At 39.2% G+C, this 20131-nt stretch overlaps 1 protein-coding gene across 1 annotated transcript; it reads right to left on the minus strand.

Annotated features, from left to right (window-relative positions):
- Positions 1-500: 500 nt before the first annotated feature.
- On the minus strand, positions 501-18638 carry ASAH1 (N-acylsphingosine amidohydrolase 1). The gene is made up of 14 exons (XM_032685433.1): positions 18499-18638; positions 13038-13084; positions 12755-12845; positions 11413-11499; positions 10446-10524; positions 9478-9552; positions 8592-8637; positions 7067-7211; positions 5862-5916; positions 5563-5644; positions 4796-4927; positions 4450-4573; positions 3823-3879; positions 501-3157 (listed from the first exon to the last, which is right to left on the minus strand). Exons 1-14 carry the CDS (start codon positions 18574-18576, stop codon positions 3068-3070), a joined length of 1188 nt encoding a protein of 395 aa, XP_032541324.1. The 5' UTR covers positions 18577-18638; the 3' UTR covers positions 501-3067.
- Positions 18639-20131: the final 1493 nt, after the last annotated feature.

Here is a 20131-nt window from a genome sequence, read left to right on the forward strand (position 1 = left end):
GTAAATCTCTTATGTAAACTTAAAGAGAAAAATATATATGGCTGCTTTCTTGACCTGGGGAAAAAAAACTAAAAAGAAGTAATCAGACCATCCTCCTGGTGTTTGTGAGGTACCTCAAATATGTGTACAGCAAATTAATAAGAAGAAACACACCTATTTTCATTATTTGTGTCTTTCTCTTTAAAAAAAAGGGCAATTAAATGAAATCCTAACGTTGCAAGTAGCTGCAAACATTTCTTCAGTGAAATAGTCTTAGCTTCCATCACAGTGCCTAGGGCAGCAGAAGCAGGGGGAAGGCAGTAAACTGACATTAAAAATGGTTGTAACAAGAGCAAAGAAATCTGTAAAAAGAGCAAATTAAGCTTTTTGTCTGGCTTTAGAAAACCTTCAGAACAAGTGCTTTCAGAGTTGACAGATGAAGGTTAAATCAATAAGCAGTTAATCACATTCATCACTTTTTGTATATTAAGACAGACACAGTAACACATAGTTGTTGGGGGTTTTGTTTTTAAACAGCTTTGTTTATTTTAGTCAATAGCAGGCATATGCATTCAAGCTCTGGACAGACATTCATGGGATTCAGCTGTGCTTTTGCAATTATAAAGCCATTTCCAGTGTGGAAATGTAGATTTGTCTTGCACAAGGGACATACCAAAAGATTATTAGTTAATGACTGTAAATAGTCTACACTGCCTTGCTCTACATATGCTAAAGTGGGACAGGACTAATTAAGCACGTAAACTTATTTTTAAATTACGAAGTAATTTGATTATGGCTGTTACACAACTTCATTCCAAATAAATCTGAACAACCCCCTACCAGGTTAAGGTCTGCACTCAGAAGCATATGATGTGTTCTCCACAGTACAGACTATAACATCTGACTTGGTTTAACTGTTACATACGAATCAAGTGTCCCAGGAGCTGTGTTTCACACATGCATTTTTCGCCTAATTAAATCATGCTGTTATTTTGATTTTGTTTTACATAGGTTCAATATTCAAAAATGAGATTGAAAATGGACTCTGGTAGTACAATCATGCTAACACACTTCTGCTTGCATACTTCAGTTAAAAAAAATTAGATGTACAACTAGACTGGCCCTTTTTAACATCAGTTTACATAGGGGGATGTTGATTTCTGTGTGTTTTCAATGTGCCATTGTTTTACATCCCTCTGAATTGCTTCTTGCTGTGCTACTACAAGCATTGTTCTAAGGCCTAGAATATCAGTGCTTCATTTTCTTCAACCAGAAGCCATGTTTCTTTATCAGCTACTTGCCCAATAGTATTCCTGCTGTCCCTGCTTCTTCCAATGCTGATGGAAGGAGAACCTCTAATGAGAACAGAGTTTGCAGTAAGATGTAACCTGGCTACTGAAACAAGGGATGATGAAAGGTTGTCTTTTAACCATAAAATACCAGGCTGGAATAATAACGATAATCCGGTCCAACCTTTTTGTCAAAAGCAACAGTCTAGACAAGATGCCCCAGCACCCTGTCCAGAAGACTCTTGAAAGTACCTGGGGAATCCACCATTTCCCTGGGGAGATTATTATGGACAATCACTTGTTTTCCCTTCTCTAGATTTCTTAAATTTGTAATTATGGGGGAAAAAAGTTGTAATATGCTTTAGTGTTTGGAACAGGAAGCTGTAGTATCCTGTGTTCTCAGCTTCTGCACTACACTAATACTGTTCTGCATATCCCATTGTGACTGGATGTCATGAACTTGCAGGTTTTAATCGGAGTGCCTTATGCAATACTGTCTGCAGACACCAAAGAGAGAGCTAACACTTTCCTTACACCAACGGCAACTTAAAATTCCTGGATCAGTGGGACTATGAATATCAGCTCTTTCCTAGGGCGGTTAAGGAAAGATTACAAGGGAACTACCATATATACCAGCCCCTAAGCCTACTCTCCAGTGTCTTCTCTTTGCGTGTTACAAAACACAAGAGCTGGCACTGGAAACTAGTGCCAGCAATGTAGCCAGTGACACAGATGAAAATACTGCTTCCTTATCTGCTTCCTAGGGTATTAGGGTGCTACTACTTCTATTTCCAAATGACCTTTACTTTCTTAATTTGTATTCTGGCCAATGGTGCAGCCTGACCTGGCTTCCCTTCCCCACTTTCCAAAAAAACAATCAAACAAACGAAATCCTTCCAAAGCAACCCAATTACCCTATTATGGTAATAACTTTAACTATCAGTTTAAGGAACAAATCAGTTTTTCAGACACTGTTAAAATCAGTCTATTAAGAAGTGAAAGCCCTTTATGCCACGTGATATGTAACGTGCACAGTGACTTACACTGAAGTATGAAATCAGTGCATGTGTATTTTGGTCAAAGAAAGTAGTTCTTCTTTATTGTATTAGTATTTTTTTTTTTTTTTTTGAGAACAGAAAATTCTGTATTAAAAAAAAATAATTTGTTAACAGGCCAAGAAAGAGCTTCAGCAAAAGAGCTTTAAATCAGTGGCAAGACATTTTTGGCTCAGATCTAATTTTAGATATTTCCCCAAGACCTTGTTTCTGTGACTAAACATGATACTTGCTAGGTTATTTTATAACAGGGTATATCAGACACATCCTCATATTAGACCAGATGCAATTCATCTTAAGTGCTTACAAAAGAATAACAGAACTGTATTGACCCAGATGGTCTTCTTGTACCCAATTCTTTTTCATACTTGGTAGGTGCTATTTTAACTTGTGTGCTTTAGAAGTATTTTAATCTAAATAAACCAAACCAAACAACAAAAATTAACAAACCCACAACCAACAACAAAACAAGAATACTGTCAAGACTGAAGAGATCTAGAGCTAACTGCTGAACTCATTTGGCAGAAATGGCTGAAATCACACCAGACACTCAGAATACATTTCTTGTCAGCAGTACTGCTGTTAGAAAGCAAGGAAGTCCGCTGTGAAAAAGGGTCCTTCATTGTTAGAAGCTCATTGACATTTCTATATAGCCATTAGATTTCTGAAGAATGGAGTTAGACTGACGAATCTCTTTCCAGAAATATTCAGACAAGCAGCTTCCAACATAGGAAAGGTACAGGACTACCAGGGACTACAGGGATCTGGGCATTCCCGCAGGTAAGTCTCTGTATGACCATTATACACCTCCATCAGCGTTGTGCACACAGTCAGCTAACAGGCAGTGGGAGGAAGAAAAAAGAAAAAATTCTCATTACAGCAACTAGTGAAAACCTGTCTCTGATATCAGCTGAACAGTTCAACTAAAATGAGCATTTACCTTCTTTAGTCAACAACATGCAAGTATAAATTGCTTGTGTTCTTAGTCAAAAATGCTGCCCCCACTAAACATAGTAACTAAACTTTATAATCCAAAACCTCTTTTCACTCCTTCCTTCAGTCTTTTTTTATTCTAAACATAAAAACTGCAAGTTCAGACTAAAATGTCTTCTGTTACAAGATGAATGTGCCTGTAGTATGCCTAAACCATGAGGTATATTAACTTGTTTCATGCTAATTACAAAGGCATATATCACAGATTAATTCAGATTAGAAGGGTGCTCACAATGTCTGTAGAGCAACTGCTGCCTCAAACCAGAGCCTGCTATAAGGAAAGGGCTCAGGCTACTCGGAGTTTTAAAGCTGTAGGGCCTTCGGAAAATTGCTATTCCAGCAATTACATTTTGCATTTACAAAGTAACGTGAAATTTGTTTTGTTTTTACATCCATGTTTTCCCCTAAAAAAACCCTGAATGTATTGCTGTGACCTGCTCCTTAGATGTACAGTAATTAGGGATCTGCCCCGTATTCTAAACTTTCTGCAAAAATAGAAGCATTACCTTATTGAGGACAGGCTTTGTGGAGAGAACATCATAAATTGCTGGTAAGGAGAGGTTCTGAAAGAAAATTATACACTGATGTTAAGGAACGTTATCCTATTAGTGTAAATGCTGAAAACAGTAACTTTTTTATGGCTCATTACATAACAAGATATAGCTATAAGAGCACATGATACCCATACACCTTGAGATCAGAAGAATGTAGGCTGCAAAAACTTGAGCAGACCAGATCTCAGTAGAGCATGGGACACTGGACTATATTTGCTGCCTGACAGTGTGTGTTTGAATTTCACTGATGTAAAACTGCCCAAGAAACACTGAAAGTCTTTCTCAAAGTATCTCCAGGTTTATCCCCTGCATATGCAGCTGCTGAAAATACTTGCAGGAAACCTGCCTAGACAAAGAGAAAGCCCAAAACCGGGGGAAAAAAAAAGAAAAAGAAGCATGTAAAGGGCCAGCTGGCACTTTTTACCAAGAAGCAGAGACACGTTACCATAAAACCGCCAACCACTTCTGTCATTACAGCTGTGCTTGAAAATAACGCGAATACTCCTGGCTGTGTCAGGTCAGTACTGTAACGTGGGAGTTTCAAAACAGCAGGATAGGACATATTTGGAGGATTTTTACCTCTTGTGTTGTGTGGTTCAGGCATTTCATTGCAGGTCCTCTACGATTATCCAATACTAGTGGAGGCTTCCAGCGATCGTAGTTTGTTTCTAACACATACCACGTGCCTTTCTTGATATCAAGGCTGGAAAAGACATCTCTGTTTGTGTTTTGCTTCTCTAAGTATATAGTAAGTACATATATACAATAAATACTATATACTGTTTTTTTTAGGCTTGCTGGGGTATTTTTCAATAATGGTAAAGTTTTTGTACAACAGAAGTCACAAGAAATAGCGGACACTATTATTGGTGGAACCTGTACTCTTCTGGAAGGCTGAGTCGGGTGTCAGGTCAAGCATACTCACTCCCAGATATCCAGAGCAGCTGTCCTGGAACGAGTTATCACACATCCTTCTCCAGAATTTTTTCCACCCAGTATAAAGTAAGCTGGAGCCAGCAGTCTTGTTTTGGCCAGTTTGTCTTTTGCATCCTGGTAACTGTGGATAAAATAGTGTTGGACTATTAAATGCTATAAATGGTTCAAGTACTGAAGGACAAGTTACACAGACGCAGGAAAAGTTTGGGTTGTTACTAGTTTGGTCTTTCCTCCCCCTTCTTGTACATATGAGGAGACAGGACCACAATGAAGGAACACATTTAAGCAAAGTATCTCTACTCATTTTGAATCTAAAGTATGGTTGTTTAGAGGTGCTCTTTGTACTTCTTCTATATTAAACATGAATAAAATGATGATGACATACGGTGTCATATTCCACTGAATTAATTAATTGCATGACAGCTTTGTTTCTGCTTACTTCCTATATATACTATATACTTCCTTTAATATAATATCCAACTACCAGTTGGGTGTGTTTTGATGCAGAATGCTGTTATGCTTTTAGATACCTGTGTACCAGGTTCATTAGAAAAAAAAATCTGAGAAAAAAATTGGAGGGATCATGTGTGACGTCTTGGCCCCCGCTCCAGAGTACCAGCAATACCAGAACAATTTAATGCTAGGGCCACTAGGAAGGTATCTGTATCACTGGATACAAAGCATAGATCCATAGATCATGCTAGTTGAAAGCAAAGCAAGTTAAAGCAGTAGAATATTTAGAGGGAGGGGAAATACCTTGTAGCATTCTCTAATACTGTTCTTGTGAGAAAGCCCATCCACATACCGTCTCTTCTACCAAGAAACCATTCGAAGATTCCTGCCAAATATCACTGGTTACTAATTTGTTTTCACACAGTTCACTCAAGCAATTACAACTTTCACAGCTTTTAAAACAAGCTGTGTGTTATCTCACTCATCTGGAATCTATTCATCATTTTTATTAAGGTCAATATTTACTATTTATTAAGGTAATTGGTATGCCCAAGTTCTGGAAGACTTGTACAGAAATAATAAAAGAAATGAGCGTTACTCACCCACATAACCACCATCAAGACTGAAACGCTCATTCATTGTCAGTGTGAACAAGTTCTGAAAAGCATTAAACAAGCCTTCATCCATTGCCAGCTCACTAGTACCAGTAATAAACAAGAGGTAGCACTGCAATTTAGATGTCAACTGAGCTTCTTGTTTGTTAGACTCTTCCTCTTCGAGTAATAGACTGCAAGATCAATCCCATGTAGAGAAGAACCTAATTTATCACTGCTTGAATAAGCAGAAATGATAATTCATAGTTTTCTGACCCGGCCGAGCAATCAGCAAAGCATGTTTTTATGCTAAGCAAGTCAAGCCAAGCCAAGCCTGTGGCCATTTTTTCTTTTGGTCTGTGTTGCATTACTGAGTTACCAGTTTTCCTTTCCCTGCTGTATGTCACCTTCTTCTCAGACCTGTGCGTACTACTCCAGTTTAAGTCCCAGTGCTAAGTACGCCCTGATACGTTACTGGTATTCACGTGGGTGTGCAGCTGCACTTGATTCAATCCATGCTACTTGCAACATGCAATTCAAATTCAAATTCTTCTAATTGTTTCTTTCAGAGAAAAATGGAATTCAGCTACACTGGATCATATCAGAACGGACTCTTCCCAATTTATTTGAGCCGAAGACAAAAATAAATTGACACAATGGAGGGGTTTATATAAGGAATGCTCTACTACAAGAAGGGCTACCTACAATAGAGAATAAAGGGAGAGAATGTAGAAAAGGAGTTGTGGAAAGCTGCAGACCCTGGTATAGTTCTGTACAGCTGGTTTTTAAGATGTAGATAACCCTCAGATTTCAGGTACCTATTAAACAAAAACTCAACCAAAAAAATCTTAAACTTTAGGAGTTCTTTTTCTACAAAGGTTTGGAGAAAGAGTTAAAATAGCACAAGTACACCATTTCACCTCTGAGATTACAGCAGTACCTATTAGCTAGCAAGAAACTCTAACTACTTGAGCACTTTGTAATCACTCCTGTTCGCATTCAGAATTCAATGGTGTTTTTAAGAATTGTCCAAAGCGAAATATTTCATTTAGGCAATCTCTTTCACAGGGAAGACTGCAGCACTGCTTTCTTTTATCTTTTTTCAAGTAGCTATGCTGTGTACCAGAACAATTAAGAGATCATTTATTAAAAAACATCCCAAGAATGCCTGAAGCATTCTTAACAAACTGTCAATGCCCCTTCCCCATACTTACTGGTTTGACTCCAGACACCATGCCTATGTATCCTGCAAAATTTGTAGACCTGAATACTGTTTTGTTGTTCCTCTGGAAGTCCAAGAGTACCACTAAAGGCTTCAGTTCCCGAGTTAAAGTCCAGGAGTTATTTTTAACATCCCACCTGCAGAACAAAGTACATAATTTGAAACTTCCCTCTCTCAGTAGATTTTAAAATCTCCCTTCACAGCATGCAGGGTGTGCTGCGTGTGATGCCTATCCTCTGATCTTACTCATGTCAAGCAACACCACTGCTCCATAGCTACCTGAGTGGCACCAGCAAGGAACAACTAAGAAGTCTAAACAGATAGGCAGGCAGTGAAAATAGCCAAGTTTTGTTTGATGTAAGAGCATATACAGTGCTTAGGATTAAACAGCACCACCACGAGAGCTGGTTTGTTGTGAACACACACAACTTCTTTCTGTTCCTGATGGCAAAGGGAGCTACAGGTACTGCCTATGACACCAAACCTCGAATTCTAACTTTTCAAAGAAGAGAAACCACATACTACTGGATTTTCTCTACATGAAGGGAAGTCCCAAGTTGACTTTGTACGATAAGCCAGACCAGTTTGTAGGCAAGAGAGTGATAAAGATCACTTAGCAGATCCTTACATTTTCTGAAAACAATCCGGGCTCTGGGAACAGCTTTGAAGTTTCTTTAATTTTCAAGGAACATGTTCACATGTATTTCTGACAAGTGAGAGAAATTCAACACATGCAAAACCAAGGGACTGGTGGAGTTACAGTTGACAACAAGTGAGGTTTTGATAGGCAGGTGAGAATTTTAATGAAGATGAACATTTAAATTCCAATTGGGCATTGAGCATCGTCTGGATGAGTGATGTTAAAAAATATACTGGGGTAATAAAAGCAAATGCTGAACTACCTGATCATGGGGTGTGAAATGAGAGCTAAAAGACAATGCAGTGCTGGGCAACAAACTACAGTGTTTGTATCCAAATGAATGATGGTGTTAGATCAGTGGAATATAAATCACTGACTCCTGAGTGGAAATGATGAGTCACGGGAAGTGCCAGTAAAGTACAGTACAGTAACGAGGGGAATAATCCGAGAAAAGAAAAAAGAAAAACACATAAAAAAGCCAAGCCTCAATCTAATCCCCATTTCACTGCATACATTAAAATTGATGCTTCATCCCATCATGTAAAGAACAAGACATACTGTGCCTCAGAGATAAGGCACACACTGTGCCACAGAGATAAACCATTCTGTGGTTTGAGACAGTTTAAACTAGAGCTGAGAAAAAACTTAGTGACACAACTGTTCTGGATGCACTTGGGGCAGTTTGACATAACATCAGCAGAATAATCCTTTTCATTTTAGCCTTTTTGCATAACACACAATGCAGAATACTTGTCACTGTCTTATCAACATCCAGTTCATCAGTTAGACTCAAAAAATGCATGTAGAAATTTCAAGTTCAGTTAGCTTTTTCTTTGGGTTAAAAAAAAAAAAAAAAGTCACAAGTTTAGGTACTTACCCTAGAAAGAGTCCAAAATCCAAGTTTCTGGCATGGTACAGTTTCCCTATACAACAAACAAACAAATAAGATTTTTTAAAGAAAGAGACAAATTTCAGTTTAGAAATGCAAGAAATGACTAAGCAAGCAAATACCTGGGAAAGTAAGCAAGGAAAATACCATTTCTAGTTGCCTTTTTCATAAGCACAGAATAATAGTGGGGGGTTTTTTGATCAGAGAAATGTTTTGCCATAACTGAGATCAATTAATCTTGCAGACTGCTGTCCATCTGGGCCTCAGATGCTTTCCACATTATCTTAATGCAATGACAACACATTGAGCTTCCTCTAAAAATGAGACATTTGTAAGCTGTCTGAGAATCCCTTAGAAACTTCCTAAGCTGGAACAGGTGCAGACAAGGGCTGCAGAACTGAGAAGGAGAATGAAAGAGTCTATCTTCTTAAAAGAGAGAACTATTTTGTCAATCTCTAGCGCCATATATATGCAATAGCTAGAAACTAGATGCAAAATCCCACATGGCACTGAGAAAGTTTCAGGTGTCTAGCTGGTGTTTCTTTCCCCTAGAAAAGCAAACACCACGTACTAAGAAAACCCCAACCAACCAACCATAAAAAAAACCCCAAAAGACTTCCTAAACCAACAAACAAAAAAATTCAACAAAACCAAACCCAAACCATCTTTGAAAGTATTTCTGTCCTTTTTTTTTTAACCTAAAACACCTGTGATATCTTATTTCCTTCTCAAGGAATACCTTTTTATTATCCTTGCTTTTAGTCTCTTTACTAGACCTTTTTGCCTGCAGCTGAGGAGGACTGTATTTGTATAATTGAGGTGGAACCTCTTCTACATAAAAGAAAACTGTTAAAATTATTCTGGGTTACATTACCTGTTTTATCTTCTGCCACTATTGATGTACATACAGTAAAAATTTCATAAAAGATGTTAAAAATAACAATTTCCCCTAGAACAAAAAGAAACAAAGTTCAATAGTTTTGAAACTTTTGCCATGAACAGGAAAAAAATCGGTTAGAAACAAGCATACTGAAAAGTTCATTATCCTGTCATATTTCTATTTAGAATTCCTGTTTAAATCTTATTTGATCTTTGAAATAACTGGTTCAACAAAATCAAGAGCTCTCTGAAAGGCAAACAGAAGGATCAGAATCTCTTGGCCTTCTGCCTTACCACAAAGAAAGACGACAATCATTGCTATTTCCTCCTCTGGAAACTTCACAAGAAGCTATAAAATTCACTTAAAAGAAGAAAGTTGCTATATGTACCCCTACTCCCATATAGGAGCAGCTGCCTGGCACCAGGTGTACTGCTCCTGTATAAGGGAAGCAGTGGGAACAGGTCAACAGACCTTCTCTGTCTCAATTCTGGAAGAATTCAGTGCCTAGTTCTCACCTGGAATGGCATTCTTCTGCAGGAGGTGCAAAGGGAAGGCAGAAGGAAGTAGCAAGGATCACAAGGGAAAGAAATCACAGCATGAGACTGAGCTTGCCCTTTGTATGTCAACAGCAGACACACAGCTGAACGATGAGAATAAAGGATTCCCCCAAATTTTGGTGCACAGGAGCTGAGACCTGCTCCAGTTCCCAAAACTTAGGAATGAGAAACCACAGCTCTACAGAGAAGTCCCAGCCAGATGAAAGGCTTATGTGATTTTATTTAGTTCTCTAAAATATTGTTTTTATTTAGTGTGAGATGCAATTTATTGCTTTACCTACTTAATTAATAATTTGTTAAGGTCTCAGATGACTACAACTAACTGCAGACTGGTAAACATACTAATTTTAAACAAGTCTGGATTCCTAGTTTTCCACTATGTTAATGAGTGTTGAAAACTATTACCCAAAGGAATCCCAGAGGAATTTGCAATCCCTTGGAGTTCTTCATTGAAAGGATAAGGAAGTGTGGCGGTCAGATGAGCCTGAAAAGAAAAGTTTTGTATGACGTATGTTTAAATTAACACTATTTTGTTACTCCCCAACAGGTACACCCTTCTCACAACTACTGAGTGTGTAATTTCTCTGCAGCCAGTAGAACTTGAAGATGTTTGCAGAGTCCTTTGAAGACAAGCACATACTTAGGAAAAGTAAAAACTATTACTTATCAAAATACTGACGTGAGCAATGGAGACTAGCACAGTATCTCAGCAGCAATAGATGGAACAGAGTGAAGTAGGACTTGTATATATTAAAAGCTCAACTGGAATTTAGCTTAATGTCAGTGTTTGTTGGCATCCCTAATTTTCCCACATTGGTGTGACTACCTGTATGTGCTGCCTTTATGTCAACGCCATTCAGGCACACAGGGATATGCTGCAAATAAAAATGGGGAAGAAATCTGACTTTATGATGTGCCTACTGCTACACTGCTTTCCCCGTCCTGATTCCATGCCAAAGCTTATTTTAATCTGAATCAAGTTATTTTTTAAGATGAGGCCTGGTCAAAGGGCCTTGTCCCTGTAATCAGACCCTTATTACAGTTTACAAAACCTGATTTTATGCTACTGTTATATTAACTAAGTCATATTTGCCTAGCATGACTAATCCAAACTTGAAAAGATCTTGGGAAAAATTAGAGGAGGAAGAGGCACATGCATTTTTTGTTTGACGGTTTCAGAGTAATTCAGAGTTGACAAGACGGTAAAACTTCAGAGTGACTCTTTAAATAGCATTTCTGTTCTTTTCTGGAAGTGGAATTAAGAACTTGTAAATTAGGAACTTTTGAAGTTCTTATCTGCCAAATTTAGTAGCATTTTAATTCTGGTAGTCAGAGCATACAGTAATAAAATAATTAAGCTGAAAATACTTACTATTTTGTTATCCACTATGTCAACAACTTTGCCGCTGGGGAAGAAGGTATTTGCTATATCTTTAATATTCTGGACCACAGTCTTCAGCTAAAAAGAACAAGAGCTTTTACTGAATAGAAACTCTTAATCATAAGAATTGCTAGAATATTAACAGAACCCCTTCACAGACCTTTCAGAAAAACATTATGTTGAGAAAATATGTATTTAAATAAAGTGCTAAATGTGGTGTTCTTGGTGAGAAAAACACCTCCAACCCCCGACACTCTTGAAGAGAATCACTCTTCAAGCTTTGTTCAAGTAACTTTCTAGATTAGTTCCAACATGTCCTTCTACCAGAGAAAATGGATTACAGGAAACCCATCCTCCTCTTGTGTTCCTTTGATCATATTTTAATACTCTGCCCCGTTCTATCTTTAAAAATGTTAATTACAAGCTCTTTGCTTAAGCACTGGTACTTCTGAAGACAAAAATACTTGACAAAGTTCTTATAAAAGCACATGCTTTCCATTTATGACATGTGAATGGCCACAAATAACAGTTCCTTTCCATCTAACTCCAAAGTACACAAGAGATAAAACCTTTCAGAATTTAAGGTGCAACCTGAAGCTTCCAACATCCACTGGTTTAAATGAGACTTTAAAACTAAATATTAGCATGTAAGTAGAATTTGTCTGGCTTTCAGAGTTGAAAGCTCAAGGTCAGCAGGGGTATAGCAAAAAGCCCTGGCCTTGTTTGAGAAAGTAATTATTACTGAATTGAATTTTTAGCAATCTTCAGAAGAACAGCTGTTTTAAGTAGTTTGAAATAGGCTCAAGTATTTTAAAAAATATTTTTGCTGTGTAAACACCAGTGCTACAACCAGCATCCCTGAAAAGGGCAGGAAGTTCTTAATTTCCCCCTTGCCATTTCACCATCTCATGCAGTGTTTTAAGAGAAGCAGGGAGGTGCAGAGGAGAAGGGATGCTGCCTCAGTTTCACTTCAGTTTACTGAAGCCGTCCCTTTGGTGTACTCCTCCCCCTTCATCCTGCACTGCTTCATCACTAAAGAGATCTGATAAATCAAATGGCACACACTTGCTCTGTGGCACACTGTATTTTATTCCTCTACATCCCAAACATCAGTGCCTCTATATTTGATACTGCTAGGTCAAGTGTTGAACAGAAAAAAAAATTTACTCAAGCATTATTTTAGGCTAGAATCATATTAAAAAAGCCAACTCAAAATATTATCCCTTTCATATAACTTTAGCAGCTGTATTCCTTTCCAAAACCTTTCTGAAAATAAAAGGCCATGTGCTAGCTTTATACCTGCTAAACTTCAAACAAGCTCTGCATATCCTACCTCTGTCTTTTTGTCCTGCATCAAGTTATCCCATCTTTTGCTGGGAGGTAAATCAAGATTTATGACATATGTGGGTATATTCCCTTTGAACCTGAAACATAAACACCAGAGATCAAATTTAAAGAAGGCTCTGAAAAAACATTTGACAAAATAGGTGCTCCCCACCTGTAATGAGCATTGTCTACATCTGCAACAGGAACGAGATTCAAGAAAAAACCCTGTTCAGACTTGCAAATCACAACTTCTCTGTAATTTGCTAGACAAGTTGAATCAGATTACTTACGTTGGTCCAGAAGGAGGGTACATTTTACTCCTGCACTCTTCTCCATACTGTAAAGACAGTGACACATTACTATTTAGCTTCTTTGTTAAAACAGTATTATTCTAGCAGACTTAGTTTTGAATTAAACCTTTGGGACTAGTCAGTTAATTCAAAATCTTGGGACTTTGGAAAGGGTGCAGAGGAGAACAGAAGAGGTGGAGACAAGCAGCAACTTCCCCATGCTGTCTGACAGACCTTCAGACAACTTGCCTAATGTAGTCCAGGGCAAGCACAAGTTCATGATAAAGATACAAACCCACTTTTACTCAGTGTGATTTAATGAAGAGCACTTTATTTACTTACTTTATTTACTTATTACTTTATTTACTTCTTTATACAAGTTCAGAAACCTTAAATCTCAGGATGGACCAGTTTGTTCCGTTTGTCCAATTCATAATCCCATTTTATAGCACCATTCATCATTATGTTTAGTGTTCAGTTTCACTGTGTAGCTGGGGTAGGGAAAGCACACTAAACTTTGGGCATATTACTCAGCTGGCATAATGAGCTAAAAGGCAGGACTTTTGATTTAGTGTGGAAAAATGCTGCTGAAGTGGTGCTAAACATTATGAGAGGTGCATTTCAGGAATATAACTAAAAATAGTTATCTTCATTACTGCAAGCATGGCTAGTTACAAATGAAAGTCTGAGAACTATTTTAGGTGTACTCAAAGTGAATGCAAGGGTGTTTTCCCATCAATTACATAAAGCATGCATATAAATACATAAACATATGCATATATATGCCACAATGATAATTGCACGTTTTACCCAGTGAAATACAATCAATTGCCTACTAGGTGCCTGTACTTCTGCTTCAAGCCAGTTGAGAATAGACCAGATTTGGTCCCTTAGCTATCTGAGAAGTTCAGTAAGCTCCTTAAAGCACAATATGTCCCACTAAGAAAAAAAACAAAGGTACATGTGCTGTTCTGGGAGTCCATACAAAGGCTGCCAAAGCACAAGTGTTTGAGAGACAGAACAGAAACAAAAATATGTAGGAATCCTTCCACCACTTCCCTTCCTCACCACCCTTGATTTTGAATATTTATTTGGTTGTATTAATTAGATTACTTTACAAGTGTGCCCTTATAATACATTCTGGCTCCAATGAAAACTGGGACAAGATCTCCAGCAGTGACCTAACTGAACAAACTAAACTAGAACAAGCTAAATAATGTCCATGTTCTCTTTGGTCTAATCCCATTATCTGGTTTTAATGCATTAATATAGAAAACACAATGTCTTACACAACGCCACGGACTTTAAACACTGGCCTAAATTTGTTACAACTGGAAACAGCAATTCTGAATTGGGATTGCTTTCTGTGTGTTATCATGTGCTTCTCTTTGTATTGTTTCAAATTGCTGGGAGAAAGCACGAAATGAATTTTGGCTTTCCAAGATGTGAGACGAAGGTATAGGACCAGCAGCGAAGTGTTTCCTAGATTTCACTGCAGTGCTGTTATAGCCTTTGCATAGCTGGAACAAAAGATCAAATGCAAAAGGCCATTTAATTTTCAAAATGAAGAAGTGTCAAAACAAGGAGGGTAGGGAAGGATATCAGATGACTAATTAGGCAACAAAAGTCACAGGCTTTGTGCAAAGTCAGACAAATGCTTAACAGTATTAATGCAATTGTCTTGTGAAATTTTCCATCCTGCAATACTATAATCAATTCGAAAAAGTGACATTACTCATGCATCCTACTGCAATGGGTGCACAGATTTGGACCTTCAGGAGAAACCTGCTCTCAAAAATATGCTTCTTGACAGATAAAGCCTGTAACAAAAAATTATCTCAAAGGGATGAAAGTTCAGTTAATCTGTCAGTATAGCCCATGAGCACATGGAGGAAACAGTGGCAATCATGCAAACAGATTTCAGAGGACTGCAGGTGATGTTCCTGGTGCTAAACGTCACCTGTGCTAACACTCTTAAATGTGACAGAATGTCACTCCTGACACTTCATCCTGAGACTTTAATCCTGTATTTGCAGCTATTTTTATCTTCCCAGACCTTTGCAACCTAAGTCACAAAAGAGGTGAAGAAAGCAACAGTAAAAGGGGGAGGTAACAGAGAAAATGTTTCCTCCTTACATGCAGTAATTTTAGATTCCTCATCTGTCTATGGATAAAGCAAGCTAAAGGAACCAATAATTCCTGAAACAACACATACATCTTTCAAAACTGCTTGATTGAGGTATCTGAAGAAAGTCAAGATTATTAGTAGTTTCTTTAGATAAACTATTATATCATAGAATCACAGAATATCTTGAGTTGGAAGGACTCACAAGAATTATTGAGTCCAACTCCTGGCTCTGTGCAAGACACTCCAAGAATTCCACCATGTGCCTGAGAGCATTGTCCTGATGCTTCTTGAACTCTATCAGGCTTGGTGCTGAGACCACTTCCCTAGGAAGACTGCTCCAGTGCCCAACCACCCTCTGGGTCAAGAACACCTTTCTAATATCCAACCTAAATCTCCCCTGACAAAACTTCAGGCCATTCCCTCAGGTCCTGTCACTGGTCACCAGAGAGAAGAGATCAGTGTCTGCCCCTCCTCTTCCCCTTGTGAGGAAGTTGTGGACTGTGATGAAGTCTGCCCTCGGTCTCCTCCAGGCTTAACAAGCCAAGTGACCTCAGCCGCTCCTCACATGGCTTCCCCTGGAACATAAGCAATAACTTAAAAAGGCAACTAGAAAATTAAAAGTGTTTTGGCTTCTGTTTTTTACATGAAGTTTTAACAACAAACAAAAAGTTGTTCCCTTTTGCAATCAGCTAAAGAGTAACAGTAAATCTTTCTGACAAGGTAAAAAGAAAAAAAAGACACCTAAAGGATTTTCTTGCAGCAACAGAAAAAACCATCAAGAACTTTTTCAAAGTAGAATGAAACAAGAAGCTATGAAGTTACTGCTGTGGTCAGCAAGATTCTCCTCTCTGCTGAGGCCTGACAGTAGAGGAGGAACAATAAATGCTGTGCAATAGAAGAAGAAACATTCTTCCAGCACAACAGAATTGCTGTCACTTTCCAATGTGACAAGCCAGAGGTGGTCCCCTAGAAAACGTCAGCAGAAGCTGGCTCCAAACAGGAGGTTATCACTATAAATTTGCTTTTCAAACACATATTGAACCCCCTAGGAGGAATACAGCTATTCGTGAATGGTGATTTAATGCCTTTTTTGTTTAGTTTGGGTTTTTTTGTTTGCTTTTTCAAAAAAACCAAACAACCTACTGTTGCCGGTAGGTTGCATATTTTCATTATCTGATGTACTGCTGACTTTCAAACTTGGATGTACATAATGAGGCAAAACCAGATGTGCGGCAGCATAGGATTAAAACACTAAAAGGAAGATAACAGAGTGGAGGAGAAAGAGAACATGATATGGGGAAAGACAGAAATAAAAAGAAAAAAAAATGGAAGTGGCACAGAAGATTAATATTACGAAAAACGTAGAGTGGAACAGGAACCAATAGCTAGAAAATTGTTGAGATGAACTCCTAACTAGGAAGAAAAAAATCAAGTAATAACAGTTATTAATCACTGCAGTAAAGCAAATTAATGCAAGGTTTAATGACTGCTGAGCAACTATTTTGACACCTAGCCTAATTTCATTAATATGAAATAGACTGAATGTCGCTTTTCCAGTCTAAGGAATGCCAGCACTTTTTAAATTACCCTCAAATATATTTTTGAAGTGGACCATCTGTGGCATCCTTCCTTAATATTCAGTGTTTCTGATCTTCATATGTAAGAATAAATATAAAATTACCTCTTTGAGTTATTAAATACAATTCCATAGTTTAAGGACACTGCATTCAGCCTCCTTCAGTCAATCTGTTATATTCAGCATCTTTTGGTCTATGAACTCTGTGGTCTAACACGTTTTTCTCTCTGCTCCCCTTCCCTCACAGGACAATGCCAAAGCAGCACTCTTGTTGTGCTGCAGCAGTCCCAATGCTGTTCAGACAGTTTAAGAGTACTCTTGCAGCTCTGAAGGAATGGTGACCAAGCCAATTTAAACTGCAGTTTGGACAAAAAGTTCAGTATGGTTGAGGGGGCCTAACTGAAAGCTAAAGGGACTGACAGTCTGCTCTACTGAGGTGTAATTCAAGACATTTAGCTGCCATGTTCTCTGTTAATGAAAAGAAACCAAACAGCTGTATGTAGGAAGAAAAAAATTGTTTATTCTCCAGCAAATGATGCAATCCAGTACATCAAACAAAACCAAAATATCCAAGCCTGATATCTGGCTGCACAGCAGCACAACTTGCAATCTGGACACAGAGTGGATTAGATGCAAGTGCAAAGATGTACCAAGTACAATCCAATGCAAAAATCAAGCTCTAATGACTAGACTTTGCTGATAGCTGGCATTTTCTTCTACCACTCCATACCCCAGGATACTTTTGGCTAAAATTCTGAAAGTGTTTTAAGCTAGAGATGGCTTATAGTATTGGGAAACTTCTCTGAGATGGGTGGGATGGGACTGGAAGGAGAGAGGAGAGAGGAGAGAGGGAAGAAGAGAGAGGCGAGAAGAGTGCCCAGTTCTGTGTAATCAGGAAGCTAAGGGAACATGGGTCATCCAGATGTCTACAGTCCTTTCCCCCTCTCACAAATTCCATACTCATTTTCCTGAAATCAATAACATTTGCTAGAAAAAGTCTTAGAGTGAAGGAAGTAGATGTTCCCAAAATATTTAAAAATAGATTGCAAAATATTATTTTGAAATCCAGAGATATTTAAAACCTGTCCTCTTTACAGAGGAGGAGGAGATTCAGGAACTGCTGAGATTAGAGTGCTTCGCTACTTCAGGAATAAAAAATACACCAGGAAGCAAGAGCAGCTGTTTACATATCCAGAAGATGGAAGCCAGCCCGTTCCAAGTAACTACCTCTGCCCCATCCCAACTTCACAATTCCACTAAAAGTTAAATATTTCACTTATTCAGCTTAAAAAAAACCCAAACAACAAAACAGCCTAAAGAACAAGAAACGACATCCCAAGCTCGCCTACTCTAACACTTCTCCTTGGGTGAGCTACAGCAAATACCCTCAGCAGATTCCGAGGTGTCCCTACTTTTAGCAAGCCCGTCCTAAGTTTCCTTTGGGAAATCGCCGCTTTGGCGTAAGAGGGCAACACTGACCTTACAGACGCACATGAAACCGAGTGCAGGAGCGAGCAAGGACTTGTACAACACACCCGTGGCACAGCCCGTCCCGGTCGCGCCACAGGAGCCATTTGGAAGCCGCCGAGCCCGTGGGGCAGCGGGACACCCCGCACATCCACACGCGCGGGTCTGAGCACTCGCTCGGCCTCCGGCGTGGGGAAGAGCGGCCGTATCCCCCCCGCCATCCCCCGGAGAGGGCTGGGGGCGATCCCACCCACCGCGCCGTCCCGGCTCCCCTCCCGCCCCGGGCTCACCGGGTCCGGCGCCCAGGAGAGCTGCGCCAGGACGAGCAGCGCGGCGAGCACCAGCAGCGCCCGGCCCCAGCTCGCCATCCTCCTTCCTTCCTTCCCGGCCCCGCTCCCTCGGCGCTTCCCGGAGCCGGGGCCACATGACACGGCCCCGCCCGGCAGGGACAGAGTCCTCCCACCGCCCACACGGCCCGCCTCTCCATCTATAATACAGCAGCAGAGCCCATTTTCAGCTGCACTTTCACGAGAGGGAAGCTGGGCACAGGGAAATCCGAAATAAAATCTCGTCTCTTTGAAAACACTGAGAGCAAACCCGTGGCACCAGTTTTCACTTCGTAAATGCTGGGATTTTTAATTACTCTGTGTCCTTGGGAAGATTTTAGGCAGGCGCCTTCTTTAGGAAGACCTCTCTATCTTGCCTGCTTAGGAGTGCAGGAAACAGGCAACGGGGCAGACTGATGAGAAATACAGGACATGAGATGTATCCAGCCATAAGCAGCTTGCGTGCTATTTGTTCATTACTATACATAAATGGTATCTATTTCATAGAATCGTAGAATGGTTTGGGTTGGAAGGGACCTTAAAGATCATCCAGTTACAACTTCCCTGCCCTGGGCAAGGATACCACCCATTAGATCAGGTTATTGTAATATTTGTTGTAATATCAAGTACAAGTCAGCAGCCAAATAAAGTGCATACTCCAAATAACTTACAATAAAAGGTATAATTTTAGTGTGAGCAAATAAACATTTAATGATCATATACGTTAGCAACAGTTGTGGGAAGCACTATGACAAAATACTCAAAACCTTCTGGCATTGCCTGTGTTTTACCTTGTGTCATGTGCTTTATGTAGTGACCAAGATGTGTCATGTGTTCTTAGGCACGCAGAAGAAAACTGATACAGTCTTTAATATCATGACGTAATTGACTGTGCAATTAACTGTCTTACAAAACAAACCGGGGGTGTCAAGAAAAAGAAGGGAAGTCCTTGGCAGAAGGTTGATTGGAAAGCTGCAAGGAACTGCAGAAATTAAGAAACAGGAAGGATAAAAGAACTGTATTGTAATGTGGGAAAGCCTTGGGTGAAGGGAGGGAATGCAAGTATGTAGGAAGGAGCCAGCTCAGAGCATAAGCTGGGAAATTGCACAGAGCTTTAGAGACCAAAGCAGAAAAGCATTAAGCACTGGTGAAAGAAGATAGAGAACCAATCTGTGGATTTAGAAAACAAGGAAAATTACAGCATAACAGGATAAACCTTGAGATTTTCACGGGAGTGTTCTTTCAAAAACAGGAAATCAGGCAGTTTCTATAGGATCTGGAAAATATTTTCAGTTGAAAACAAGTACATATAAGACAAAAATCCTGTATTTACTTGCAGATATCTGAATATACTATTATGGACTATGGTAAGAAGGAGTGTGATTAAGTTGGTCCTGTTATTTTCTGCAGCCCCTTTTGCTCATCTTTTATTTCTGGAGTAGACAGCTTTTAGGGATTTTAGTATCTTTGTCTAGATTCTTTATCATCTTTAGTACATTTTGAAGCCTCTTTGTGCTTCTGGTTTAGTTCTTCCACTGCTAAAGAAACTCTCAGTTTAAGAAATAGTTAGCATCTTCCAGTAGCCATGTTTCTCTGA

This window comes from Chiroxiphia lanceolata, chromosome 4 (genome assembly GCF_009829145.1).
Source record: "Chiroxiphia lanceolata isolate bChiLan1 chromosome 4, bChiLan1.pri, whole genome shotgun sequence".
Classification (NCBI taxonomy): Eukaryota; Metazoa; Chordata; class Aves; order Passeriformes; family Pipridae; genus Chiroxiphia; species Chiroxiphia lanceolata.